Source organism: Sorex fumeus, unplaced genomic scaffold (assembly GCF_029834395.1).
Source record: "Sorex fumeus unplaced genomic scaffold, SorFum_2.1 ptg000047l, whole genome shotgun sequence".
Taxonomy (NCBI): domain Eukaryota; kingdom Metazoa; phylum Chordata; class Mammalia; order Eulipotyphla; family Soricidae; genus Sorex; species Sorex fumeus.
Window position 1 is genome coordinate 38,313,520 of NW_026606104.1, and position 14,665 is coordinate 38,328,184.

Below are 14,665 nucleotides of genomic sequence, written 5' to 3' on the forward strand. Positions count from 1 at the left end.
TGCCTGCAAATAAATAAATAAAAGTAAATAAAATGGTGATGCAGAAACGGCTGCAAGGAAGACTGGCCAAATAAACAAACTAACAAAGGCACCCGAGTCCTTGACTGAGGTCCCCAGCGTCCTTCTCCTTTCTGGAGAAGCCCATTCATTTCCTTGGTAATGAGATGCATCCCTTTCCTTTCTGGAGAAGTCCATTCATTCCCTCCAGAAATCCCTTCTCATTTCATCCTTGCCAGGGGCTCAGAAGACAGAGTGGAAAAGGCAGGGGCTCACTCAAACAGAATTCAAGTCAATAAATCATTCAGGGGCTGGAGCAATAGTACAGCAGGTAGGGTGATTGCCTTGCATGTGGTTGCCTGGGATCTAACCCGGCATCCCACATGGCCCCCCAGTACCATCAGGAGTGATCCCTGAGAGCTGAGACAGGAGTTACCCCTGATCATTGCCCATTATGCTTTCCCTCACGTGAAAAAAATATTGGTTCAGGGACTGGAGCAATAGCACAGCGGGTAGGGCGTTTGCCTTGCACGCGGCCGACCTGAGCTCAATCCCAGGCATCCTATATGGTCCCCCAAATACTGCCAGAAGTAATTCCTGAGTGCAGAGCCAGGAATAAGCCCTCAACAGCTGGTAGTGGCCCACAAACAAACAAAAACAAAAGACCAAAGAAATCAGTTCACACTTTCTGGCCACTTCCTGGCTGACAAACAGGGACCCCATCTCTAGTAAAATGATACTGTTTGCTTAGACAATATTACAAGTTTGGTCCTATTATTATCCCCATTTTACTTACACAGAAGCAAAGGTTCAGAATCAAGGCAACTGCCTAAGGTTGAGCATCCAAAAGAACTGGGACTCAAACTCTGGAAGATGACCTCAGCATAAGTCAACGCAGGGAGAGAGGATAGAAGGGGAAAGGGCCTGAGTGATAGCACAGCTTCGAGGGCGTTTGCCTTGCAAGTGGCCAACCCTGGTTCAATCCCTGACAATCCATATGGTCCTCCTAGCACTGCCAGGAGTGATTGGTAAGTGCAGAGACAGGTGTAACCCCTGACCATTGCCGGGTGTGTCAAAAAGCCAAATAAATAAATTGGGCTGGAGCGATAGCACAGCAGGTAGGGCATCTGCCTTGCACGCGGCCAACATGGCCGACCCGAGTTCGATTCCTCCGCCCCTCTCGGAGAGCCCGGCAAGCTACCGAGAGTATTCGATATGCCAGACACAGTAACAACAAAGTCCCCAATGGAGATGTTACTGGGCCCGCTCGAGCAAAATAAATAAATAATTTTAAAAAATACAGTCGGGAGTTTTATCCAAAAAATTTATCTTTTCGGGGAGGTGGGGAGTGGCTTACCTAGAGGTCTTCGGGTCCACCAGGATTCTACCTAGCAGTGCTCAGGGGACCATGTGGTTTCAGGGGCCATACCCAGGTCCTTGAGTACGCAAAGCATGTGCTTCAAATTCCTGCCAGATATGCATCTAATATCAGGTTAAAGTTGGAGAGGGCTGTGCAGGGATGGTCAGTGCTGTTTCCAAAAAGCCACTGACAAAGGTATGGGTTTGGGGCACAGGCCAGTGTAGTTGCCAAAGACCTCCTCGAGTTGAGCAGGTACCACATGGGCTCAGAGTAGATGTTCTCTCATATAAAACTTGGGACCCAAGGAGAGGTTTTATTAACCGTCCTCTGCAAGGCAAGAACACCAGGGCAGAGAGGAAAACGTAACTACCCCAAACCATCTCTGAAAGGATTAAGTGGGATCCAGTCGTCAAGTTAAAGTTGGTCCCACGGCCCCTAGTTTGTTTCTTTTTCTCTGTTTCTGCTGCACCTCTGCACATCTGTTTCTGATGCTCGGGGGTTACCCCTGGCTCTGCACTCAGGAGTCACTTCTGGCAGTGCTCAGGGGACCACATGGGATGCTGGGGATTGAATCCAGGTTGGCAACATGCAAGGCAAACACCCTCCCTGCTGTACTACTGCTCCAGCTCTGGCACCTAGTTTGTTTGTTTTATTGTGGGGACACACGTGCCTCACACATGCACAGCCACGGCTGTACACTGCTGAGCCACATTCCTGGTCCCTGGCCCCTACCCTTAGCTGCTGGATCACTAGGCACAAACCATGAGTGTGCAGCGGGGACCTGGAGCCAACGATGCGGAGCTGTGCACTCGCCACCTGGGGCCGGTTTCAGGGCTGTCTGCCCCATCCAGGCTGAACGTAGAGGAAGAGCTCCAGCCCACAAAAGCCTGCCACGCATGCTGGCACCGAGGGGGTGGGGAGACGGTAATAAGCGCTCTCCCTGCTGCAACAGGGAACTTAAACAAGCTGGGGGGAGATGAGCTAACAGCGGGACTTCCTCAAACACACCCCCCCATCCCAACCAAAGGCCTTCACCAGAACCAGAAAGCCACAGAAGCGGAGCCTAAGTGAAGTCTGACACACAGCTGCTCTTCCCATCTGCCCGGGAAGCCGAGGGCAACACAGTAGTAAAGCAGTTCATCGCTCCCATACTCACCACATGCATGTTAAGCTATAAACGTTAAGCTCTACCCGAACTGTTGCAGCCATTCTCTGTAACACATGAGAATGGCGTTTCTATCCACCCATTCCACAATCCACAGCAATCACCACTGGCCCAAGATCACCCACAAGGGACTAAGTCGTAGAACGCGAACAAGAACTGCAGTCTGGCTGACCCCAAAGCCCACGTTTTAACCTGACAGAACACTTAAGTTTGACATTCCAGAGGTCTGGGACCGGTGCGATAGTACAGCGGGTAGGGCATCTGTCTTGCATACGGCTGACTCAGGCTCAATCCCCGGCATCCCAGATGGTCCCGAGCATTGCCAGGAATGATCCTTGAGTACAGAGCCAGGAGTAAGCCTAAGTATTGCCTGGTGTGGTCTCAAAACAAAAACAAACAAAAAAAAAATGCAGAAGTTCCGGAGGTCTGTGACCTGTTTTAAAACCTACTGTGCAGGGGCTGGTGAGTTGAGTACAGGGTTCAAGCACTTGCTGCACACACGGCCGACCCAGTTCAGTGCCCAGCCCTGCCTGTGGTCCCCTAAGCACAGAGCTGGAACAGCCCCTGAGCACTACCAGATGTGACCCCCACACAAACACATTTAAAGAATCTTACTGTACAGTCTGAGGCAGCTCTTTCCTTCCCAAGCTTCTGGCTCCCCACAAGGAGGCTCTCATGACCTCAGCTCTTCCCCCACTCTGCCCTTGTGGCCTGTGAGCCTCCGTGCCCAGCCCTCTCCCCACCGGTCATACCTGCGAGCCCAGTAGGATGCCGCAGGACCCACCGGGCACTCAGGGACGGAACAAGATGAAATGCCACTTTCTCATAGCTGCCTCCTGCCCCAGACCAGGCTGAGACACTCAGGAACCACAAAGCCACAGGATTTCCTGAGGCTGGGGCCGTGGGAACAGCAGCCCAGAGGGCAGAGGGCTGGGCAAACCGCCCCCCCCCCTCCACGCACCCCTCCAGCCCGAAACATCACTTCCTCTGTCCTCGCTTCTGGGCAGGGAATGTGGAAGCAGGGGGTGGGGAGAGGTACTCTCTGGCCTCTGGCTCGGTGCCTTTCTGGCCCCATTTCTCTAGATCCCCAGGGCCTGGGGTGGCAGGAATAGGGTTGCTTGGGGAGAACGCCAAGTTCAAGCAAAGATGTAAGACAGGTCTGCCTGGCCCAGACTTCCGTGCATCACGGACCCTGCTGCCAGGATAACCTTGCTGATCTGATGGGCTCCTCCCTCCCATCCAATGGAGCGGCTGCTATACCCCAGAGTGGGGGGGGGGGGGGGGGCGGATATCAGCCTCCTGGCCCTCCCTCTCACCCAGGTCCCCCTTGGGGATGGGCTCCCTGCTTCCTGCTGCTTCACTTGCGCCCCCTATGGTCCACTCTCCATGGTGCAGCCAGAGTCTGCCAGTCAGTGCCCAACATGGAGCTGGGCAATGATATTCCAACACTCCAAGGATGAAATGCCAACCTTGCCCCCCACCCCAAGTCGGTCCCGACGACACCACCTGGTGCCTCTATGCCTGCCTCTTCCGACCCCCTCCCTTTCATCTCTCCGACCAACCAACCAACCGACCCTAAGGTCTGAGCTATCTGCCATTCCCCGCCCAGCTGTCACCCCCTCCCCACCTCAGGTCTCAGCTCTTGGGTCACCTCCTGGCCCTGCTCCCCTGACACCACACACATACACACACACACACACACACACACACACACACACACACAGAGCCTCATCATTCAGTTCCACTTTCTCTCCTGCCTGCGGGTCATCTTCTGGAGCGTGGGTGCCCCTGCGACGTCTCCAGCTCTGGCCCTTTCATGGGCAGCGGCTGTGAACTCCCTGTCACTGTCAGCCCCAGGATGCGGTAGGACCCCTTTCCTGCCTCCCACCCCTCCCCATGAGGTCTCAGACACGAGGTCAGGAAGGGCGCGATTCAGACCCAGGTCCACAGAATGCCAAGGGTGGTCTCCGTACAGCCTCTGCGGGCAGGATTTCGGTGGCCTGGGGCCCACTTTGGGGGCTCTTCCGAGGGAGGGCCGGTTCACAGGGAGGCTTCTGGGGAGGATGCCAAGAGTGATGAACCCACTTCACTTCCTCAAATGACACTTCTTTAGAGATAAGAAACAGCTGGGGCTCTCCAGCGAGACGAAGCCACGTCAGAAGTGGAGAAGCCCAGAGCAAGTGGATGCTATCAGGGAGGTGACCTGGCAGTGGGCAGCTGGGAAATTTCCTATTCACCCAGTATTCTGCAGTGGAGAAAGCAAGGACCAGGAAACGGAAGGGACCTGCCTGCGGCCACACAGCCCATCAGGGTAGAGCCCCATGGCCTGGGTCTCCAGCACCTGGTCTTCCTCCTCACCAGGCTAGCCCAAATCCTAAGGGCCAGATTAAGAAGCTCAGCCAAGCTCCAGGTGCTGAGGGCAGGGCCAGGATCTCACAGGGATCTGAAGCATGAAGACAGAAAAGGGACTCAAATTCCTTCCTTCTTAAAAAACAGAAAAGAGGGCCCGGAGCAATAGCGGGTATGGCACCTGCCTTGCGTGCAGCTGACCTGAATTTGATCCCCGGCATCCCATATGGTCCCCTGAACCTACCAGGAGTGATCCCTGAGGTCAGAACCAGGAGTAACTCCCTGAGCACCACTGGGTGTGGCACCCAACCCCCCCCCAAATAAATAAATAAAATAATTAAGAACAGAGAGGGGGCTGGAGCAATAGCACAGCAGGTAGGGCGTTTGCCCTGCACGCAGTCGACCTGGGTTCGATTCCCAGCATCCCACATGGTCCCCCGAGCACTGCCAGGAATAATTCCTGAGTGCATGAGCCAGAAGTAACCCCTGTGCAATGCCGGGTGTGACCCAAGGGGAAAAAAAAAAAAGAACAGAGAGGAGAGCCAGAGGATGGCTCTAGGGGCAGGCTGCTTGCCTTGCATGGGGGGGCGTCTGGGTTTGATCCCCGGCACTGCAGGAAGCATGCCATGCCCCCTACCCACCCAAGCACTACCAAATGTGGCCCCAAAAGTGAAAACTAAAATGACACTTAGTACAAGGAATAAGGGAGCTGGAGAGATGGTACAGTGGGCAGGACGCTTGCCTTGCATGCAGATCTGGGTTCAGTCCCCAACAATCCATATGGTCCCCTAAGCCCTGCCAGGAATGAGCCCTGGGCACAGAGCCTATAGTAAGCTCTGAGTATCATCAAGTGTACGCGACCCCACCCCACCCCCCCAAAAAAAGAAAAAAAAGCAGTAAGACCCAGAGAGATAGTACAGGTGGTAAGGTACTTACCTTGCACATGGCCAACGATAGCTAGTTCCCCAGAACAATGTATGGTCTCCTTGAGCACTGTGCGGGGTCATTCCTGACATAGATCCAGAAAGAGCCCCCGAGCCCTGCCCCCAAAACCAAAATCAATAAATAAAAATTACAACAAGATCAAAGAGAATATTCCAGAGCTCCCCGAGGAGTGCTGGCGAATGGAGCGGCCACCTGGGGGAGTGTGCAGAAGTTTTTCTGTGAAAGTTAAACATACAGCAATCCCCTGGCCCAGCAGATCCACTTCAAGGCAGTCACCCCAGGAAAATGAGAGACCCCCGCCCTCAAAAGGCACGTGCCTGTCACTGCCACTCATATTGGAATCCACCAAGTGGCAGACCAGTTCGCTGACTGTCACGATCCCAGCGGGATTTGACGCAGCTTTAAAAGGAGCAGGAACTGGTAGAGGTGGTGCCCCTGAAACCCCAGAAGATCAGGGATGGATGCAGACAAAGGCAAGGAGATGATGATGATGATGATGATGATGACGATGACGACGATGCCGCCACCCCGTGCGTGTGAGCACAGGCAGACGGTGGCCCAAACCCAGCAAGAAGCGACAGAAAGTAGGTCATCGCTGCCTGGATGACAGGGCGGGGGACCCAGGGAGACTTTTGGAGGGTAGAGATGCTCCATATTGTTCAACACGGTGATAATGCTCAGATGTCTACACTGTCAAATTCCAGCTGTATGGGATGGGCGGAGCGGATGTAAATTGAACTCCAACTTTGAAAAAAAAAAAAACACATTACCTTGCCCTCAAGGAGGGCAGATGAGCAGACCCAGGCCCTGCACACGCATGTGTTTCTCATTATCTTGATAATAAAAGGCTGCTGTCAGCTGAGCTGCCTGGAGGTGGCTGGCCTGAAATGGCATCTGAGGTTGGAGAGATCAGCACTTGGGGGCGGGGGTGGGAGGGAGGCAGTTTAAGGTAGTTAAGCCTCGTACACCGCCACTCACATCACATGTGGTCCCCTGAGCACCGCCAGAAAGGACCTGAACAGAGTCTGTGACCCAGAAAAGAAATAGTATTTGATGAAACTCTTCCAAGTTCTCTATGAAAAAAAAAGCAAAAAGCTCAGAGAAGTCAAATAGTCCACAGCGACAGAGCAAAACCCTCCGGAGGGATAGCCAGGTTTGACGGGTCCTTCTGCTCTTCTGGGGCCAGACGATCCACCATCCCACTCTCCTCTCCCCACACCTGCAGGCTGTCACCCGCCCCCCCTTCCCCCCGCACCCCTCCTCCTCAGGGCTGGAGGGAACAGCTCTGTGTGCAATGAACTCTAAAATAGCTGCCTAGGAAATGTGTCCTTCCTCCCTGTTCCCTGCTGTCAGTGTCACCCAGCTGGGAGGTCATTCCAGCCCTGGGTGTGAAGGTAACGCAGAAGCTGAGCGGCTCTGTGGGCTATGGGGTGGGGTGGGTGTGAGACAGCATTAAAAGGTTTGGGGGGGCTCCCACAGTGCCTGGCAGTTAACCCTGGAGCTCCCTTCCCCCCCACACACCCCTTCAGGGGCTGATTCCCAGAGCTCCAGGAGGGCTTGAGGTTAAAGTCCCCACCCTTGGCTTCAGTTCCCAAGTGACGCAAACATTTTATGATTTCAGAGAATCATAAAATGTTTATTCGGAACGACGGCTTGCTCAGTCCTCCGCCTGTGCCAGAGTGAGCACCTGAGCCCTCACCAATGTGATCCTCCCAGGGTCACGGGTAGGATCTCACTTGACACAGGAAGAAACCAGCACTCAAAAGGGAAGCGTGAGGGGTCGGGCTGAGGCTCAGGAGTCAAGCACCTGCCTCACACTTAGCAAACCCAGGTTCGATCCCTCTCAGCACAAAAACAATGGTGGAGGCGGCAGCAGCAGAATCCGGGAGAAGGACGTGTGGTATGCCTGCACCAAGTGAGGAAGGGGCAGGGCTGGGATTCGAACCCGGGTCTGCCCAATTTCACCTCTGTGCTTCCATCAGCCCAGTCCACAGCCCCCCTCCGGCGGGCTCTGAGATTTTTAAGGATGGGAAAACCCAGAGCCAGCCAGAGAGCGCTCACGCCCACAGCAGAGGCCTGGGGTCGAGCTGAGCTGGCGGCTGCAGGCTGACCCTCACCCTTGGTCTTGCTCAGTCCGACCACATGCACCTGAGGAGCTTGCGCAGGCCTGGGGGAGGGAGGCTCTGGTTCCAGGCAGAGGTAAATATTGACATAATGGTGTTTACACTGTAATCCTACTCCTCCTGGCTGCCGCCCAGGGCTGGCTGTTCTCCTGCCTTCCCCCGCCAGGGAGGCAAAGGAGAATGTGGGGCGCAGGAGGCAGAGGAGGGGGTGTCTGGGCAGGAGCGGCCCCACAGGCTCCCAGAGGCACAGGTCAGGAAACCTGGGGTACCTCCGACCAGGGAGGGGGGGGGCCAGTGGAGACCACACCCCTTGGCCTCCCCAGGAGTTCTAGGAGCTGGGTGTCTGTCCGGGCCAGGAGTCCCCGGCTCCTGATCAAGTGGGAGATCTGCCACCAACTGGCAGCGGGATGCAGAGCGCTGATGGCCGGCAAGGAAAAGGCTTTGCTGTCAAGGGCCGTGCAAAGGTGAAAGATAAATAATTAACGCTCCAGCCTGGCCCACATCCCAGCCCCAACCAGCTCCCAAAGCCACTGGCCACTGCCCAGGAGTCCCATCCCTGTCCCCAGGGGTCTTCCCAGGAAGGCTAAGTTGCTGCTACAGTGAATGGCAGCTCGGGCACGAGGCCAGAACCTTGAGGAATCAGGAGGCTGCTGCCCAGATCCAGGCCCCAGGTCCTGTGAGCACTGGGCCTGGGCTTTCACAACTCTCCGACCTGGGGAAGCAACTTCCCGGGGTTGGTGTGACAACTGAAGAGCGTCGAGGACAAGGTAGGGGCTCGCTCTGTCCCTCAGTCTTCCCACCTGTAAAATGGGGGTGGGCTGTTGCATTAGATGGCAAACAAACCCTGCCCAGGCCCACCGCCCTGCCCCAGTCGAGTTCCCGCACGGTTCTCCAGGAAGCTGCTCTTCTCCTCCCCCCTCCCCTTCAGAGGCTTATCAGGGAGCTGAGATAGGCCCCCTCTTCCCCCAGCCACCCACAGAGTCAGAGCCCCTGGGGAAAGGGCAGAATCCTCACGCTCTGCCTCCCAAAGCCCCACAGATGGGGGTGGGGGGCCCGTTACACACCACCCCCAGATTATAGTTCTTTAAGGATAGAAGAGTGTCTTGTTTTGCTCTCCCCAGAGCTTGGCTCCTAGGCGACATTACATTCCACTAACCCCTGCCATATGCCACCTCTTCTGGAAAGCCTTCCTTGATACACACCTGTGGCGAGGGTGACTCTGGAAAACATCTCCAAGTGGGTCTGTATCATTTTCCACCTTGGAAACTTGGCCTTTCCATTAGATAAAAATTTCTTGGGTTGGGGACATGCCTCACGTGCAAGTTGCCTTGGGTTCAACCCCAAAATAAATAAAACAATAAAAATCTGAGATCAGGTCTTTTTAACCAGCTCTCTGCATGAAAGCAGGATGGGAGGCAGGCCAATGTCCACAGGGAAAGGAGGGTCACAGCCTCCTTCTCTCTTCACTGCCCCCCAGGGGTGCTGGCAGGGGCGCTGCCCACCACAGTCTCCCCCAAGTTAGTGAACCTCTAACACTGCACCATGGTGCTGCCTCACAACCCCTGAGACCTAGCTCCCCTCTGCCCTCAGGCAAGAACCCCCAATCTTTAGGAGGGCCACAGCCCGTGGTGTTCAGGGGTTACTCCCACCTCTGTGCTCAGGAATTGCTCCCAGTGGTGCTGGAGCTAGAACCCGGGCCTGCCCGGTGCCCTCAGCCCGTTGAGCTCTCTGACCCTCGACCCCCAAATCTCTAACATGACTCTCCCTGCCGGCACCTGCCCTGGCCATCTCCTACGCCTCACTCCCCCCTGCCCCCAAGCCTGGCACCCAGAAAACACTGTGTTTCGCCCCGTCTTGCTCAGACAGCTTCCCTCCGCCCAGAACGTGCTTTCAGGCTCTGCTCCCTCCTGAGGCAACAGTTTTAATGTCGTGTCCTCAGGGAGCCTCTCTGATCCCGAGGCCAGGCTCCCGGCTCCGCTCCCCAGCACCCTGCATGTCTCCTAGGTAACCGTAATTGCACTGGCAGTTTTCTGCTCCGAATCGGCCTGGTTGGTCTGTCAGTCTGTGAACGAGACCCATCAGCCTCACTCCCTGGCACGGACTGCACAGCCCAATGCCCCCCAGGTGTGGTGAATGAACTAACGAATGACTCTGACCACAGCAGGCCTGCTTTCCTATTTAACAAAAAAAGGAGAATTTGGGAGGAAACACAAGATGTTGTCAGAACTACCTGCTGAGGGGTCCTCCCTGCTGGGAACATCAAAGCCCAATTCAGCTGGGTCGGGGTTGGCTGATGCCAGGGTACAGCCCAACCCACCTGCAGCCCTCTCACTCCTGCAGTTAGGTTTCTCCCCTGACCGGGTTTGCACGCTCCAGTTCTGCCGGGAAGGATCTGTTCCTTAACAGCATTGAACAACATGCCTCTTTACCCAAGATGGCAGTGATGCAAGGAAATGCAGCAAACTAGGTCCTAGCATAGACACTGACTCCCCCAAAGAGAAAAGGACCCCTGTGGGCTGAGAACCCCACACTGTTTGAGACCTGGCTGGCCTTGCATTTTCAAACAATAACTTCCCCTTAAGCTCTTAATTCTATATGCCAGACACAGTAACAACAAAGTCTCCAATGGAGACGTTACCGCTGGAGCAAGCTCTTAATACTTTGCAAAGTATCTCTACATTGTATCCTAGATTGTAAGTCTCTGATAGGTTGAAGGAAATCAACTTCCCTTGTTAGGAAGGGAGGTTCAGAGAGTGGGTTTGGCGGACTCAAGGTAACACAGCAAATGGTGGCACCGCCAGTGTTCAAACCCAGGGACTGGTCGCCCTTTCCTCCTTGGAGCGCTTAAAGAACAATCCCACCACTTGGTCAGGGTTTTAAGCTCAGTCCCTAGTGTGGAATATGATGGAACATATTCAGGGGACCAAAACAGACGGGGAATGCTAGGTCGGACCTCTGTCCCCGATACCCACTACCCTCCAGAAACAACTGTCTGCCTGGTATCCCTCCAAATATCCCAGAGATTTGAGCCTGCTCTGACATTATTTTGCTGAGTGACCCTGGGAAATCTTTACCTCTCTGGGTCTACTGCTGAGAATGAGGACAACTGGAGATAGGATATCTTTCTTCCTTAGAGACCTTCATCCTCTAGGGGATGTGCTGGGGGTTCGTTTGAAGCTTTTAAGAACAGCACTGACTCCCTGCCAGAGTTACAAGCTGGGTAGGGAATGAGGGACCAGGGGGAGACACAGCCAGGACAACAGGAAACAGCCCACATGCTCTCCAAGCAGCCCTTGAGGAACAGAACCCGGGGGCCAGGGGAACTCGCTGGATTTGTTTAAAACCCCGGAAGCAGGAGCTCTAAGGAATAAACACGTCAGCAGCCCTGCGTCACCCCCACCTCAGGAATGAGCACAGGGACTGGGAGTCTGGGGAAAACCAGAACCACAGAGCCCTCATTCCCCCCACCAGTGAATTGGGTCCAGAGTCCCAGGGGAGCAGCACGCATGTCCCTTGCCACTGGGTCCCTTCCTCAGGTCTTTCAGTCCCTCTCTGACCTCCCAGGGGCCCTAACCTGCACTCCTCCTTCACTGACAGCGAGTTCCCATCCTGGGATCGTCTTTCCCCTCCAGATACATCTGCCAAGTGTAGCACTCACTGAGCTCCCCCGTCCCAGCACACTGTATCAACCTCTCTCCAAGGGGGAGCACCCACGGCCTGAGAATCCACAAAGACACAGAGGGCAGCTCTGCCTCATGGGGCCTGGGTCAGTTCTGATGGGTGAGTGATGACACTGAAGGCACTAAGGGCACTGCCCCCTCTTCTCTCGGACACAGGCTAAGTCCTTGCTAATGGGTTGGATGTCGGGCAGGTTGGATGTCAGGCAGAAGGTACCACTCCAGCAAGATGCTGCCAGGACACCCAAGCAAGGCTTTGTCCACGGGTGATCCTCCCGTCTGACCTCCTGTCTGCCCGGTCAGACCTGCCTCAGCGCCTCACTCTGCTGGGACATGCAGTGAGGACACAAATGGACCAGCCAACGACCCTGAGCAGCCGCCTTAGAGCTGGGGCTCCCACCCGCACCTATCTGCTACCAAAACCCAGGGTCTTCCTGCCATTTGTCAGGCTCCCAAAAAAACATCACCAAGGGGATGGAGCACAGTGGGTAAGGCATTTGTCCTGCACTCAGCTGACCCGGGTTCGATTCCCAGCATCCCATATAGTCCCCCCCGAGCATCGCCAGGAGTAATTCCTGAGTGCAGAGCCAGGAGTAACCCCTGAGCATCGCTGGGTGTGACCCCCTCCCCCTCCCCCCAAAAAAAACCACCACCAAGAGGATGGCCTCTGACTCAGGCAGTGTTTAATAAGGAAGAGGTCCTCTTTCGGAGTAATTTTGATCCCCCCTGACTTGGAGGCAGAGTGAATTTTCCCACTTTAAAATCTCAGTCCCATTCATGACCCCAAATCCTGAGGCCTTCCATGCAGGGTGGCTCCACCGGCAAGGAGCTCCAAGGAGCTTGTAGCAGCCAACACTACATGCCACACTCAGAGGACGTCAGAGAGCAGATTCCTGACCTGGGAGGTAAGAGAGGCCGCTGCTCTCTTAAGGCCTAATTTCAGGCTCACTCTCTAGTGGTAGGAGTGGGGGGTCAAGTGGACTAAAGACAGCCCTGCCCAGAGGAGTGGGAAAGATCGAGGTGTGAGAAGCCCAGACCTTGGCAGAGCAGGAGAACTGGTCTTAGTGAGTTAGGGCAGGCACTTCTCAGGGGGAAAGGGGTCCATCCTGTCCTCCTCCATCCCAGCCCTTCCCGCTGGCCACTTAAAGAGAACTAGAGGCGCTGCCCCCTGCACCCAGGGCACTGGCACATGCCCGCTCAGGTTCAACCTGGGGCCTTGCACCCCCTGAGAGAGGGTCTAAGAGAGGCTCCTGCAGGGGGGAAACCGCCCAACAGACTTGGTCTCTCTGGCGTATAAGGGAACTGGAAAACCTTGGCTTTTCTTCTAGGGACAACCCCATTCCCGAAAACGGTCACGCAAGCCCTGCCTGGACAAAACGGGTCTCTCTGGGCGGACATCAGAAACGTCCCGGGACGCCCCTTGCCCAGCTCCCTTCTCCCCGGGGCCAAGGCCAGCCCGTGGGCCCCCGCGCTCTGACAGCGGCCGACCCGGCTGCCCCGCCTCCACTCTCCACGCACCGACGCCACCGCTGGATCCACAGTCCCCGGGGGCCGTGCCGTGCCTCGGAACGCGCTGGGCGCGGCCACCCACGATGCCGTGAGCGCAACCTCAGCCCACCACCGACCTCAGAGTCGCGGGACGCTCGGGTCCAACTGCACCCAGCCACTTGGGTGCCCCCCTCCCGACGCCGGTTCCGAGCCCAGCCCAGGGTCTCCTCTCCCGGCCCGGTCCGGGGACTCTCCGAGCGCCCCGACGACAACCGCACCGACTGTGCGCGAACACACTGGCCGCCGCCCCGCGCGCTGCCCCGGACCGGGCGCCCAGCCCGCGCCCCGGGCCGCACTCACCATGCTCGCGCTCGGGCGCCCGCCCGCGCCGCTGCTCCCGCCCGACCCGCGCCTCCGCTCGGGCCGCGCTCTCGGACGGCGGCGCGCGCGCCTCTCGGCGGGCCGGCGCGGCTCGGGCGCCGGGGCCGGGGGCGGGCCCGCCCGGGGCCAATGGGAGGGCGCGGGGGCCCGGGCCGCGCAGCCAATCGGGCCCGGAGCTCCGCTAGTACCCGCCCCCTCCAGAACACGCCCCCCCACCCCGCCGCGCCGGCCGCTTAACCCTTGGCGCGCGGGGGCCGAGCGGGGCTGCCCGGACGACGAGCGAGGCGGGCGCGGGGGCTGGGCTCCCGCTTGGGGTTGGGGTGCAGACCTCCGGGAGACCGACCTCGGGACACCGGCCTCGGGAGACAGACAGGCGCGCCCCGGGGAGCGGGCCAGCTGCGTGCGGGGGAAGGTGCGGGAGACCCAGCGACCTTTGTCTCCTGCCTGGCGCCTGCACGGGACTATGACACCAGGGCACTACGGCGGGAGGGGGGGGCGGGGGAGTGTGTGTGTGTGTTGTGTGTGTGTGCATGTGTGTTTGTGTCTGTATGCGAATGTGTCTGTGTGCGTGTATGTGCTTGTGTCTGTATGTGTCTATGTGTCTGTGTTTTTGTCTCCATGTGTGTCTTTGTGGAAGTCTGTGTGCGCGTGTCTGTCTGTTTGCATGTCTGTGTGTGTGTTTGTGTGTGTGCAAGTGTATCTGTGTGCACGTGTGTCTCTGTGTGTGTCGGTGTGTGTGTAAAAGGGAAGAAGACAGAAAAAGCCAGGGGTGGATCCCGTGTGCCAGTATGTTTATGTGGGGGAGGAAGGAAAAATAGAAACTGGCCATATTTGGGATTTGTTATTGCGCACTTCCATGTGTCTCTGTGTATCTGTATCTGTGTGTGTGCATGTGTGTGTGTATGTCTGTGTCTGTGTGTGTGTGTGTATGTGTGTGTGAAAGAGAGAGGGAAGGAGACGGAAAAAGCAAGGGGTGGATCCCAAGTGCCTGTATGTTTATGTGGAGAGAAAAGGAAAGACAGAAACTGACTATATTTGGGATTTGTTAGTGCATGCTTCCGTGTGTGTGTGTGCATGCGTGCATGCTCAAGTGAGAGAAAATAAAGAAGCAAGAGACAGGATGGCTTAGAGACAAAAAGACTGATGTCTTCCCAGATCTGTGCAATTAGAATGCCCGTCA

The 14,665-nt window shown here is 56.3% G+C and overlaps 1 protein-coding gene across 1 annotated transcript in view; it reads right to left on the bottom strand.

Moving 5' to 3' along the window:
- The window catches only part of ECE1 (endothelin converting enzyme 1), a 110,412-nt gene extending 96,825 nt beyond the window's left edge, over positions 1–13,587 (bottom strand). Inside the window, exon 1 of the mRNA XM_056123310.1 lies at positions 13,465–13,587. Coding sequence (XP_055979285.1) covers positions 13,465–13,467 — 3 coding nt within the window. The 5' untranslated portion in view covers positions 13,468–13,587. The remainder of the gene's footprint in view (positions 1–13,464) is intronic.
- Between the last annotated feature and the right edge of the window lie 1,078 nt (positions 13,588–14,665).